This window comes from Musa acuminata, chromosome BXJ3-10, assembly GCF_036884655.1.
Source record: "Musa acuminata AAA Group cultivar baxijiao chromosome BXJ3-10, Cavendish_Baxijiao_AAA, whole genome shotgun sequence".
Taxonomy (NCBI): domain Eukaryota; kingdom Viridiplantae; phylum Streptophyta; class Magnoliopsida; order Zingiberales; family Musaceae; genus Musa; species Musa acuminata.
In genome coordinates this window covers 901,076-915,662 of record NC_088358.1, presented here as the reverse complement: position 1 = coordinate 915,662, position 14,587 = coordinate 901,076, and the positions used below count along the sequence as shown (strand labels likewise).

The following is a 14,587-nucleotide window of genomic DNA, read 5'->3' as shown; positions in this document are numbered from 1 at the left end:
GGAGCCTGAAGACAGGTCAACAGGAGGAGGAAGGTGGAAGAAAGTGAAGGAGGCAAGAAGCATCCTCTACGGATCAAAGAAAGAGCACGTAATTGCATCTACCCTAGTACTATTGGTGCTACTGTTGCAACCTCTCACTTTTCGTAAGCGATCGCTTCAAAATAGCGTTGGGATCGGAGATTGCACACTGTAACGGCTGAGGAATCCCATTGCCATGTCCCAAGTTCTCTCTACAAAACAAAACACGCACTAAGAGAGAGACAACAAAATACGAGAGAAATATAAAATCTAGCTTTGTATATGTGAAAGCCTCAACATTGCCAATGAGAAATTTATATGAAATTAATAAATAATAAAATTATTTTTTCATCCACTTCATTCATGCTCTTTTATACTCTTTTATAGGTGACAACACCCGTGAGGAGAATTAGAATTAAATATTTTAACATCCCACTACTATTTTTTAAAATTTAAGAATCAAAATGCTAATCATAGTTAATTATAAGAGATAATATATAATTACCCTTATAAAATGGAATAGATGGTTAGACCACAAGGATTAACAAGTTTAACATGCCTACGGCTGCTTCACATATCCTATGTTTTACATGAGAAAAATGTTATGGATGTTGCTTAGTGAACAACTTCACCATCAGATTTTACTATGTACTTGAGTTCCACCTCTGCACCTATCCTCTTAGGCTTAGAATATCTTTGAAGACATATCAACCATGGTTTCACATCTCTTACATAAAGATAAAATACAATAACAACTAGTTCAGTAACAATACAATTCTATTTTTTATTTCTGTTATTTTATTTAATAACACGAATCAGTATAAATTACAAAATATCTTATAATCATCAAAGCCCATTTCAACAAATAAAAAAGAAAAGAAAAAAACTGATATTATACCAGTTGGATAGATTACCAAAACAAAACTAATATTGTAGAGGACCTACGGCAGTTAGTTATATATACAAAATGCTAAAATGAACTGTTCAACCAGCAAGCTTCACAGTGAGATCAATGATTATACATTAATAATATTATGAGGAAACATCTTATGGGCGTGCACCAATTGAACATAATTGGAATACAGTTAGAAATTGTGAAACAAGAGCTTTTACCGTCTGAATCTCCTCAGCGCTTGTTATCAACACCTTTCAGGTCTGGTGTAAGCTGGTGGCAAGGAGGGACAATTCTCATTCATATGTGCATAAGGCTCAATGGTGTTGTATTGAGGCAACTCCATCCTATAGTACCCAAGTATCTGGCAAAAGGGAAGCTTTTCTTCCAGTGCATTGCACCAGCTTGGTAATCGTGTCTGGTTATTCTCAAAGATGTTCAGCATGTATGCATCACGAATCTGTGGAAACAGAATCCAAAGTTATATAAGCTATAGCATGGTCAAGAAAAAAGAACAAGGACATACAAATCTATTTATTATCATGCAAAGTCAAAAGTGTTTGGTTGTGGTGGACCAAATTGCAAAATATGGTGTAAACATACAGCATTTGAGTGAGAAAAGCAAAAGAACCAATTTATTTGGCCATGATGATCATTGCACTTACAGTGAATTCAGTAACTTGAATGGAGTTGGCGAGTGGGCCAAGTATTCCAGCCTCTTTATATAGTTCCAGGACAAAAGCAACACAAGTTGTAGATTTTCCATCACTATAGATCCATTCATCTTGTTCAGGCATGGTTAGCAACTGGTCAAAGGTCATTCCCTGCCTCTGAGTCTCAACAATAATCTCATGCAAGTCCAAATCCTGATCACATGCAATTGCAAAACCACATAAGCAACTAAGGGAAGAAAACTCAGCCTTAAATTGGACTAGTGTGACCAACCATGAGTTTTCACTAATGGATGTACTATCCCATGTTACTGGTAAGTGGCATGCTAAGCTCATATCTTGGGCACATCATCAGCCCATTACCTGCATAGGCAGATGCCTATGCCAGAGTGGTACCATGTGAATCTAAAAGGTGATCAACATGATGGCATGTAGTGAAGCAATTTAAGTGACTAACTGCTACATGGTCACAAAGTTAATAAGATCATATAAAAGGTCTCCATCATATTCTTATAACATCTATTCAGGCTATATGGTCATTCCCAATACAAAAGCTTACCAACTATGCTAAACTTGTCATTTCAATCTCAACAGAGTTATGTTTTAACTGATCATTTGAATTTTCAAGAAATACAAAACCAATTTGTGCAACAAAAATATCACAGTGAACATAACCTAAGCATTGCATAAGCCACATTCATATTAAACTAAGCAACATCCATTTACCTAACAGTGCTGCAGCTTGTGTCCAATAGGTTTCCAATTATAGTATCATCATCCCAGAAGTTATTTTCACTTATTCTGTTTATAAACCTTGCTCACCATCTAATTATGAAGTATTCCTAGATGATCTAGGAGGTCCAATGGTGAATTAGGGATTCATTTGTAGTAGTTCAATGGTTGACTAATTGATATTCTGGTTAGTACCATCAAGAGACTCTTCAGTGGTCACCTAGTCACTCAAGCGATACAAGACAAGTCCAAGCACCTCAATGGTTTGTGCAAGAGGAGCCTAGGTAACACGTAAGTGCTGGGCATCTCAAGCACCTGCCTGGACTGACTTGGGCTACCCAACCCCCCCAATCTAGAAGGCAAAACAAAGGAAAGCAACGTGCCATGAAGGCAATGAGGGGCTTGCCTCCCTTTCCCCTCCAGTGTCTAAACCAAACCCAAATTACCCTTTTCTACCCTTCTCTCTCATACCGAATACCAACTTGATGCAGATCAAATACGTTCTGTCCTAGCAATTATACCAACTTTTTGCCATCTATTTTTCACCATTGGCTATGTCTCCTCTTTTTGTCAAATCTGTCTACTCTTCTCTCCCTTATTTTTCCCTCCGCTGCTCTTTTCTTTCTAATGGAGAACCATCTAGATTTATAAAGAATTTCAGAAAAGTTTATTCTAGGCAAAGAAATCAATAAAAAGTTATCAATTAGTTGACCTAGAATATCTAAAAGTTGTGTTATAAATTGAAGTCTTTTGGTCTTTCTAGGTGCTAACCTAGGGACTCCTTTTGTATCAAGTGCACTTTTGTATTAAGTATACTCCTTTACTATTTAGGTATTCTGAAAGCCACATTCTAGAATTCTAAAAGGCATACATATTTCCTAGGAGATTATTCTTAGAAGTTATTGCCTACATTGATTGTATCAAAACTCCTAAACCCCTATCAATATCGAGGCTTGTCAATGGATCAAATACTTCAGATTTGAATGAAAAAAATGCTTGCATCTTCTCTCTTCTATTCTCTTACACTCTTCTCTTGCTTTCTCTCCACTTCTCTCTTCTCTCTATTATGTTCTACATCAGTTTGGTGTAAGAGCCATCAAGAAACCTACCTGTACTCCATTGGGTTCCAACTAGCAGCAAAAGTTTCGATCAACACTCAAGGATCATTGTACCTCCAACGTCAATACCTTGCGTGTCGAGTTAGACTTTGGGGCAACTGTCCCTACGAAATTAGTGGACCACTTAACTCTTGGTGCCTGGTAATTTTTTTGAAAACTTCTCCCTCGTTTCTCCCTCGTTTTTTTCTTTTTTTATTTATCACCCTCTCTCTCCCCTTTAGTGACAACTACAATACCACTAAATTTTAAACCCTTGAAAGGTATCAAAAAAATAATAATAATAATTGAGAAAAAAAAAGGGAACCATTTGAAACATTGCATTTCTACATTGTGCACTGCAACAATTAACAACCTCATTACTAAAAGGCAAATTATCGATAGAATTAGAATCATGACTAAGGAAGGTAAAAACCAAACCAATCCTAATGAATCACCAAACCAACAAAGCGAGGTAGACACCCTTAGAACCAAGCTAGCAAATCATGATACAATGTTGAACCAGTTATGTGACCAAATGACTCAATTCCTAAGAGCTCTCCAACACCTTAAAAAACAACCCATGAATGAGGCTGATGAGTCGGTTACGCAACATGTCCATTCTTCACAATCCACATGTTCATTTTAAGGAATTTTGCCTACTCCCCAAGCTTCACTTTAAACGAATCCTAGGTCTACCTATAAGGCACCTATTCACAATTATGCTCCAACAATTCTTGATGACCAAGCTTTTAACCTTAACGATGAATTCCTAAAATCTACTAGAAATCTACAAACTCAAGTAATGGGCGAATAAGTTCGGTTTACTAATAATCAAGAAGAAATGGCTAAAAGAGTCAAAGTAGATGTACCGGGCATTGATGACATGTTTGACCCAAATGTGTTTGTTGACCGGTTAGATAACATGGAAGAACCACATCAAGTAATTGGACAAGGCCTATAAGAAGTCAGACCCACTATTGAGTGTTTTTTCACATGTTGATCCTATCATAAATGTATGATTTTGTTTGAATTTATTCAAGTTGTTATCTCATTTTAATTATTGTTGTCAATGTTCTTGTTATAAACTTCTTACTTGATACATTGAAATTTTGATTTTTTTAATTCTTATTAATCCTTACTAGGCATTTGTGCTTGCTAAACTTACCACTACATATTATTAAGGTATATTATTCCAAGCTACCATCATAGAGGAAACAATGGTAGGAAGATGGTTTGAGGTGCAAATAGAGCTATATAGCTAATTATTGTAACAAATGTGTAGAATATTTGATAAGTTGTATTTAGAAAAAAAAGACACAAACAAGAGCTTTACACTCTATTCCCTCCCTCTTCAATCCTCTGTCCTTATAGCCAGCACCTGTTGTCGCCATCCTTTTTCCCCTCTCTATTCTTCCCTTCTTTACTCCTCTCCTCTACAACTATCATATCCTCCCCTCCCTCTTCCCGCTTCTCTCCCCCCACCCCTCCTCTCCTCTCTTCACTGCCCTTTAGTATTGCTCTCCCTCTTCAATCTTCTCTTCCCTCCCCCTTCTCTCTCCTCTTCCTATGGCCAGCACCTTTTTCCACCACTATCTTCCCTCTCTCTTCTATCTCAACCTTTCTTCTTAGCCATCAAACATCGTCGTTTATACCATTCCCTTGATCCCTTCCTCTTCCTGCTCCCCTCCCTCCTCCCTCTTCCCTCTTCTCCCTTTACTTCCCTCATCTCCCTTTACTACCCGTAACTACCGCCCTCCCACCCCCATCATCAAGAACACATTAAAAAGGATGATGAATAGGTTGCTAAACTCACAATATGGACCATAGGATCATGTGATCTTACAGCACAGATCAGGCCTGGCAAGTTGGGTTGGATGTTAATATAAAAGGGGTGGAATAGACCCGACTCACAAGTCGACTCTATAAGGTTCACCAACTTCATAATTATACTTCAGTTTCATTCATTATACAATAATAGAAGGTTCTTTTCCAATTTCAACCTCCCACAAAATGTTAAATCTTCTAGTCAAAATCGAATTTCACTTTAAATGACAGAGAATTACTCAAAAAATTTGTGGCCATCACAGGAGACCAAATTACCAGTGATATTTCAATGGTTCATAACCATATTCTCAAGAAAAAAGATTAGGCTTCTTTTGCAGCAAGAGAAACAAAAACAGGCATATGATAGCCCATGGATACTGACAATTTGGTATAGAACTGCTAAAATTGATCAAATTGCATAATGATCTATTTGCTAAAAGAAAATGAGGAAGGATCTCTTTGACAGTTAGGACATGTGGTACACATACAATTCCAAAGAGACAACTAAAATAATACTGAGATCTTAATCTTAAACGTAAATCATGCATAAATTGGATAGGCCATCTACTTTCTGTAACTTTTTAACTTTTAATTTATTCCGATATACTTACGTAATTCATAATACACATTCATGTGGAAACTGTCTTAAAAGCATATAACAAGAAGAAATTTCACTGCCCTACATGTACCTCAGTCCCGAGTCGCTTGTTGAGGGCTTCATTCCACATATTAGCAGCATAACTAGGTTGCAACCTAGTCCACATAGACATTACAGACATTACCTGGAACATGAACCATTAAAGGCACAATTTTTATATGTATTGGCGAACAAAAAGAAACAAGAAGCAAGAAAAAGAAATAAAGATGTTTCAATATTTAGGAAGAAAGGTAGAATGATTAACCAACAATTCTTTATCCAATTCCCAACAATGGTTTACGTGTATTATAACTAGAAGCTTCCTAATCCTTGATCCTAAAACCATTCAATTTACATCTCCATACTTCTAAAACCCCATCCAGTTTATCTTAGACCACTATACCCCTTTTTACTTAACTTTCCAAAACAAATCAGAGCAACTCCCAGAGTCTTAGTAGAAATTTGACATATAGGGCCCATGTTGCCTGGATTCAGATGAAAAGCCACAAGTGCAACACGAATCGTAGCATCTAACATCTAATTCAAGATGCTGAAATAAGACAAAGAGATCCAAATTTTAGATATGGGTATGAAGATATAGGTCCACATTAAAAAAAGAAAACTAAAAATGTATATTTAAGATATGTGTAGAGACAATCTGCAACAATCATATATTTCAATAGTTCAACTTCTATACTCTTATATATCTAATAAATATGGATGTCAGATATTCTTTAGAATCTTTACTATCCCTTGTAATTATTCCAAACATATTGTGCAAGATTGATACCAAGATTGCTCTTGGCTAGGGACAATATTATGGGATTGATAAGATCATTAGATTGAATTAGTGAAATTAGAGCATATGAAAATCACATAAAAATTAAAAACAATAAAAATCTTGTCACAAAAAATGAAATTGAAATATAAAAGATAATTTTTCAGGGTGAATTCCAGGGAACAACCCTCTATTTGAGTTTTTCCTTAGAGGAAGTGCCTGTTTTCCTATTTCCCAAGGGGTGCCCCCACCTTTTCATAATTTTCAAAATACTCTGACATGACACAATAGCAACTCCCCTTTTGGTGGACTAGTTGATGTCGGACAACCCTAGGGGAAGGCTTAATATATGAGAGAATTGGGTGGGGGTGGGTAATAAATTAAAAAAGGACTAAAACACAGAGAGAGGAAACAAAAAAAAAATTCTAAAAATATTAATCGAAGCAATAAAGGACAAGTGCTGGAATTCAACACATACTAAGATGGTTAAGGAGGTGGGCTTTAAGACATCCTTCTAACCAACGAGGGAGTTAAAAGGACATAGGGGAGTTAGAGGTCGATCCACAGGTCTTCATGACGAGTTGGCTTCGGAGAGGATTAGAGAGGAAAGGAACACACGGATAGTCTTGCATTCACTCCAAATCCTCCTACTCACATTGGGGGAGAACAATGGCTTCACACCACTCACACAATTTACAAACAATATTATTATTATTCATTTAAAGAATGATGATCATATTACAATTCTAGGCCTCTTTATATAGGCTACAGATACAAAAAAATGGAGGTATATAACAAGGAAGAAAATTAAATTGCACCAAAATGATTCAATCCATTGAATCCTATCATCTTTTGAGAATATCAGCTTCCAGAATTGTGTTGTAAAATAATTTTCCTTCTTTGTGCACGATAGTTTTCCTTTCTTGAGAAATGATGATTCTATAAAATAATATTTCTTCTTTGTACATGATGTTTTACCTACAAGATGATGATTCTGTAAAATAATCTTCTTGTTTTGTGCATGATGCTTTTCCATTTTTGTAAGATGATGATTCTTGCAATCTTCTTTTTTATTTATTTCCTTCCTTCTTTATTGGTAATCTTATTAAATAAGATCATGATTGCATATGATGATGCCATGTGGAAACCCGAATCTGTCAATTGAACCTAAGCTTGAGTTAACCATCAATCCAAAGTCAATTGGACCAGCCTTTTTTCTTTCCACGTTTGTGAAATGTGACTTGATTTCCTCCATCAACTCTCCCTAGCTTGAAAGTATCCACATCTCTGATGAAGTGATGAGGTAGTACTGATCGTAAAGTTTAGGGTTTGAGTTGTTGGAGTTCTTCGTTTGTGATCCATGTGGAGTCTAAACCCGATTGTCCTTTCCATTTGATAAGTAATCTCCGATATCCTCTATTACGAGTCGAGACATGTTGTTTTTCCAAGATATCTTCTATTTCCTCTTTTCTCCTCTAATAGCTGGGGTATAGGTGGGGAAGGCATTATAGGTTGTGGAGTTGACAACACAAAAGGTTGGGTATTTTGGAGGCGAGGTGTAGCGTTTGGTGGTTCATTATAAGGTGTCAAATCCTCAATATTGATAACTCAGATAATGCCAAGATATGGTGGAATGTCAAGTTCATAGACATTTAAGCTAATTTTTGTAAGATTTTATAAGCACCAAAGTTTTTTGACATAAGGCTCTTTTGGTATTCCTCACAAAAACCTCTCGGGTTGAACTCTCATAGTTACCAGATCTCCCTTCTTGAATTCTTGTGACCTGCAATAAACATCTATAGTAGACTTCTCCTTTCTTGAATTTCAGTATTAGTCTTGGAGGACTCAGCAGGTTCATTAGGTCTAGCTTTTGAAGGAATAAGAATAAGATCAATAGATTTTCAAGGTTGATGTCCAAAGATGACTTCAAAAGGGCTAAGGCTAGTAGACCTATTATATATACTGTTATATGCAAACTCAGCAAAAAAGAGTACTCGGTCCCAAATGAACAGATGATAAACAACTAGATATTATAGAAGGTTACCTAGACTCCTATTAACTACCTCAGCTTGCCTGTTAGTTGGAGGTTGATATGTTGAAGTGAACTGTAACTTTGTGTTCAAAATTTTCCATGTGAGGCATCAATAGTTATCTTACATGGCATAAAGTTTGCCATCGTGCTAAATGGATCCACCACAACAAAAATGGAATCATAGCCCCTTAGGATTCATGGTAACCATGGACAAAATTCATATTAAGGTCTTCCTAAGGGGAATGAGATACAAGCAAAGGTGTATATAATCCTATGTTATGTCTTCTTCCTTTAGTCGATTGGCAAGTACAACACTGAGATATGATGTGAGCCACATCTCTCTTGAAGCTAGGATAGGAAAGCCTGTCATCAACCATGATAATGGTTTTATATTAACCAAAATGACCTGTAACCCCTCCAACATGCATTTCCCAAATAATGAACTGAACCATTGGGAATACACAAAAGAACACCCTTAAATAAGAATCTATCACAGATGATAAATGTATGTTGTCTAATCTTGACCCTTCTAATAATGTTGCAGAGATCTTTTTAAAATAAGGAGAAGACATATAGTCATCTCATATGTGTTCAAATCCTATCACTTCAGTGGTCATAGAGTGCCAAACAAGTGCCATTTGACTCGGTGCATCAACTGATTTGTTTTTAACCCCTAGTTGGTGCTGAGACAAATGTATAATCTTAAAGGAACTCAACCCACTTAATGTGTCACGAATCCTTTTTTTTTTTTGTGATTGAATGTATCGTAGGGCTTGGTGGTCTGAATATATGATGAATTCATTTGAAAACAAGTAATGTCGCCAATCTTGGACATCCACATAAAACTCATTATAGGTAGAATATTTTTGTCAGGCCCCATTTAATTTTTTTCTAAAAAATGTAATAGAACGACCTTCTTGACTAAACACTCCATCTATTCCTACCCAAAGGCATGACAAGCAAACTCAGAGATTTCAGAAAAATCTGAAAGTTGCATAATAGGTGCTTGTGTCATTTTTTTTTTTTTTATCTTATCAAAGGAGGCAGCTTTGGTCCATTTAAATTCACCCTTCTTCATACAATTTATAAAGTCTAGAAAAATGACATGTGATTGTAGAAATGAACATTTCTTCAAGTTGATATAGAGTTTTTCCTTACCAAGGGTCTTTAGAACTCAACGAAGGTGAAGATGTTCATCCTTGGCTTTACTATAGATGAGAATGTCATCAAAATAGATGATAAGAAAATGGCCAATGAAAAGATGGAGTACTTGTGTAACCCTCATAAAAGTGCTAGATGCATTTGAAAGACCAAAAAGCATGACTAAACATTAAAAAAAACCATAGTTCACTGCGTCAACTTGTACCAGGCAGTACATATCGATCCGATAGGGGACCAACACACAGACTACCCCATACCGAACGGTCCATAACAAGGGATATCGCCTGATATGGGGTATGTATCGGCCGGAACGATTGAAATCCGACCGTTACCGACCTGTACTGGTCAATAACAATCAGATTTTGATCGATACTGTTCAATGGCAAGGATTTGTTGAATTCAAACGATCCATTTAACTGTTTGAACCAAATCTAAGAGTTTTAAAATCTTTTCTACCCTCTCAGTCTCTCCTCTTTCACTCTCTCTAACTTATCCACTCTCTCAATCACTTTCTCACTCACATATTTTTTTCACTCTCTTATTTGCACTCTTTTGAACTCCACAAAGTTACGATTTGTGAATTAGATCAAGCTTGGGAGGCTAATTAGAAAGGATTACCACCTAAGTTAGAGAAAGAACTCTCCAATCAAAAGTAGGTTTTTTTTTCTTGATTTTGATGATTTATAAGATGATTAAGCCTATTCTATATACAAAATGTCTAATAAGTTATTTGAGGTCTTTATGATGGTAGAATAGTATTAATTAGCGAATAATTAAGGCTTTTAATGTTATGATTAGCAAGGTTTGTAATTTTGTACCGTACCGGAGTTTCGGGCTCTATTCGGTATGGTATGGTATGATATAAGTATACCGAGCGGTACATTTCAATATACCACTCAGTGTGTATATATATATATATATATATATATATATATATAAGTAAAAAAAAAACGATGGCTCTACCTACGTGAGGAGGTTCCTTCCTTCTCCGCACGAAAAAAAAAAATCGGGAAAGGCAACGTCGCGATCCCCGAGCAAAAAAAAAAAAGAAAGGGAAAGGCAGCGACATCGCTCGGTTTCCCCACGCAAAAAAAAAAAACCAGAAAGGGAAAGGCGACGTCGCTGAGGCGATGTCGCTCGGTTTCCCCGCACGAAAAAAAAAAGGCATCACTTCACTCGGTTTCTTCTGTTGGGAAGAAGAAATCGCTTCTTCCCGTGACATTGCCGAGGCTTCATCGCTGCGCCGAATCTCTAGGTTTTCCTTTTTCTTCTTCCTCTTCTTTCTTCTCCGTCACCGACCAATTTACGAACGGAAACAGCCACAATCGATGCTACCGCCCGGTGGAGGATGGTACGTGTACCAGTCTGCTGACGGACCGGTATTATTCGAAATTAAAAACCTTAATGAGTAGTGTGTTTAATACTGATTTTTTCAAAATTAGACACTTAATGGGTCAAATCTTTGCATTACATACATATTATGATGTTTTATATGTTTATGATGGTATAGTAGGTTTAATTAGGATTTAATTAAGTTTTTTTAATATAATAATTAGTGGTTTTAATGATGATTTAATCAAAATTTGATCAATATTGAGTCAATTCAATGTCTTTAATACCTATCAGGATGTTTGACATATTTATAGTTGTTAAAGAGGACTAATTAGGAATTAATTAATTATGTTAATGTTGTGATTAGTATATTTTTCAATGTATTTAATCGAAATTTGATTCATATTGGGTCAATTAAATATCGTTAATATCTATTATATTAGAGTGGTCTATGCACCACCCTCAAACAATGTAAACGAGACCATCGACTCCCTGGCATGGTTGCTATCGTCGATCGAGGCACTACTGTCCATGTCGTCGCCATGTCTCCGAACTGAACGGGTTGCTGAATGTTATTGAGAAGTTGTCTTCAGACCATTGATTAGAGAGTTCTTCCTCTAAATTAGGTATTAATCCTCCCTAATTAACTTCCTAAGTTTAATCCAATTCACAAATTGTAATTTGTGAAGTTTTAACAGAGTGCAAATGTGAGAATAAGAGAAAGAAGTGACTGAGAAAGAGATTGAGAGTACAAGAGTATGAGAAAGTGAAAGGGGGTGAAAGAGGGGAGGAAAATATTTAAAAACCCTTTCAAATAGATCTGACCGTTAGAAAGGGTCAAATCTAAGTTGTCCATCGATAACAATCAGATTTCAACCATTACTATAGTGCTTGAGTCTCATGTACATAGAATTACAACTAGCATGACAATGGAAACAAAAATTATATATATATATATATATATATATATATATATATATGTTACCCTCACTCAGTGATATGATTTATAATATCTATGCTTCATAAATATGATAAATGATATACTTATATTTTTAGGTTTTAAAATTGAAGTACATGCTTTCCAATATAATTCACAATGTTCTACGAAAGTTGGTTAAGCATGCATAAGCATTAATGTCTACTTTAAGCATATTTTGTAGCAAAAATGCATGATCCTTCAGTACAACAAGCCAAAGTGCATTAGCGGACTTGAATACAAGGTTAAGTTATGATAATAAGTATGAATATAGTGACTAGAAGTGACGGTTAAATTTTAATCGACCTTAAGTGAATCTCAAGGCTTGAATAAGTTTGACTATTGTTAGGAGAAAAGGTCATTGACGTCTTTGTCAGCATAATGTGACCCTGATCCATATAGGTGGAGTTGTCTGAAGTGGAGAGCACCTTCTCCTGAATCGTTACCTGCAAAAAGACCGAAGTTGAGAGAATCTTCCTGAGTCGCTCCCTCTGACGCTTAAGTTAGTACTGAGGTCCACTTCTTTAGCTCTTAATCCCCATATCAAAAGTTGAGGGTGTATTTTTATACCTGACCATGAGAAGATAGAATATCCCATAAAGATTTTATAGGGGATGTGATTTATAACTGACCCGAGTTGCTCCCTAAACTGCCGAGAATATTCCTATGAATATTCTGCGGGGGAGGCAATTCATAACGATCCTGAGCTACCCCTGGACTCCCGAGAATATTCTTACGAATATTCCACAGGGTCGACAGTTCCTAATCGTTCCGAGCTACCCCATGCACTCCTAGGAATATTCTTGTGAATATTCCATAGGGGAGGCAGTTCGATAACCAACCCGAGCTAACCCCTGGATTCCTGAGAATATTCTTATGAATATTCTGCAGGGGAAATAGTTCGACAACTGACCCGAGCTATCTCTTAGATTCCTATCCACGCAAGCAAGCATGTGTCGAGTTATTTGGGCCTTTTTCCTCCCACGGGCCTTATGTGGCATTGGTGTAGCGAGCGATGGCTAGTTGATTGTATATTCCCTATCATTTGTCGCCTCCAAAGGCGTACTTCGGGGCTCTTGGGTTCAAAGTGTATCGTTTGGTTTTTTTCAACACGAGAGCATTTGGGATCTCATCCTATAGGTCGGGTTTTTACGAATTAGGCGTCTCGGGTATATTAGGCCTTGCATCTTTGTCGTGGCGGATTTTGCATAGCGCGGGCCAAATATTTCTCAACTTATACACCTCAAGCATCGTTTGGCCCGATCCTCCACCGTAGCGGGTTTCTCTTTACACGGGTCGGGTCTTCTTGACTCATGTATCTCGAGCACATTTCGCCTTGTGCCTCCGCTGTAATGGATTTCGCTTGGCGCAAGTTGGATTTTAATTGACTCATGCGCCTCAAGCACCATTTGACCTGATTCTCTTTACGTGGATTTTTCTTAACTCATTTGCGGATTTCTTTTTACGTGGGTCAGGTCTTTCCGACTCATGCGTCTTGGACGCATTTTGTCTTGTGCCTCCGCCGTAGCAAATATTCTAGTGCAAATCGGGTCTTCCCGACTCGCATCTCTTCAAAGTTGTCCCGAGGGGACACTAGCCTCAATCGCGGAAGGTGGCTCTATTGCAAGAAGGGGAGAGTCTGCTTTCCCCAATCGACATCTGTAATGGGAGGTAAGAGAGCATATCTGTTAGAACCCTTGCAGATTCTAAACTTGGGGTTGATCTCTTTAGGGGATCGGCCTCCTTGGAACTCTATAGAGGTTCCTCCCTCCAAATTGCTACTCAAAGGCTGCAGAAAAGATTCATCTATTGCTTATCAAAAGAGGAGGAATACATGGCTATTTATAGGGTTTCTAAACCCTAACTCCTAATAGGACTCCTACTCAAGACTCCTACTTCTAACCAACTCCTAATAGGACTTCTACTCAAGACTCCTAGTCCTTTACAACTACTAATTCTTCTCTAAGAAACAACCTCCTAACCCTAGCCAGCCACTTCACCTCTTTAATAGGGGTTGGCTTAGGTAGGTTTTACATGAATGTCCCTCTCAATTAGGACTCTCCTAGCTAGAGTCCTAACAGACCCGCCCTCTTCAAATCAGCCTTGTCCTCGAGGCTGATGATTCATGAATTTTGGGAATTTGATCTTCAAGTTGTCATAGTTCTCATAAGTGGCATCTTCTGTTGGTAGGTTCACCCACTGTATTAGCACTTTAGTAGTGGGTCGTCGTCATCGAGTCACGATCCGTCAATCAATAATGACACTTGGTTGGGTCTGGAGTTCTCCTTGGATAGTCATATTTGATGGGTGGCTTTGGGCTGTCTCCAAGCACCTATTTACAACTTCTGTCTGGCCGTTGATTTGTGGGTGATATGTCGTACTCCTTTTCAATTTATTACCCTGCATATGGAATAACTTTGTCCAAAATCTGCTCGTG

At 37.2% G+C, this 14,587-nt stretch overlaps 1 protein-coding gene across 1 annotated transcript in view; it reads right to left on the bottom strand.

Moving 5' to 3' along the window:
• Positions 1-1,022: 1,022 nt before the first annotated feature.
• The window catches only part of LOC103999784 (uncharacterized), a 44,216-nt gene continuing 30,651 nt past the window's right edge, over positions 1,023-14,587 (bottom strand). The window contains exons 5-7 of the mRNA XM_009421633.3: positions 5,924-6,016; positions 1,576-1,776; positions 1,023-1,370 (exon numbers count right to left, since the gene is read on the bottom strand). Of these exons, the coding sequence (XP_009419908.2) occupies positions 1,158-1,370; positions 1,576-1,776; positions 5,924-6,016 (507 nt within the window). The 3' untranslated portion in view covers positions 1,023-1,157. The remainder of the gene's footprint in view (positions 1,371-1,575; positions 1,777-5,923; positions 6,017-14,587) is intronic.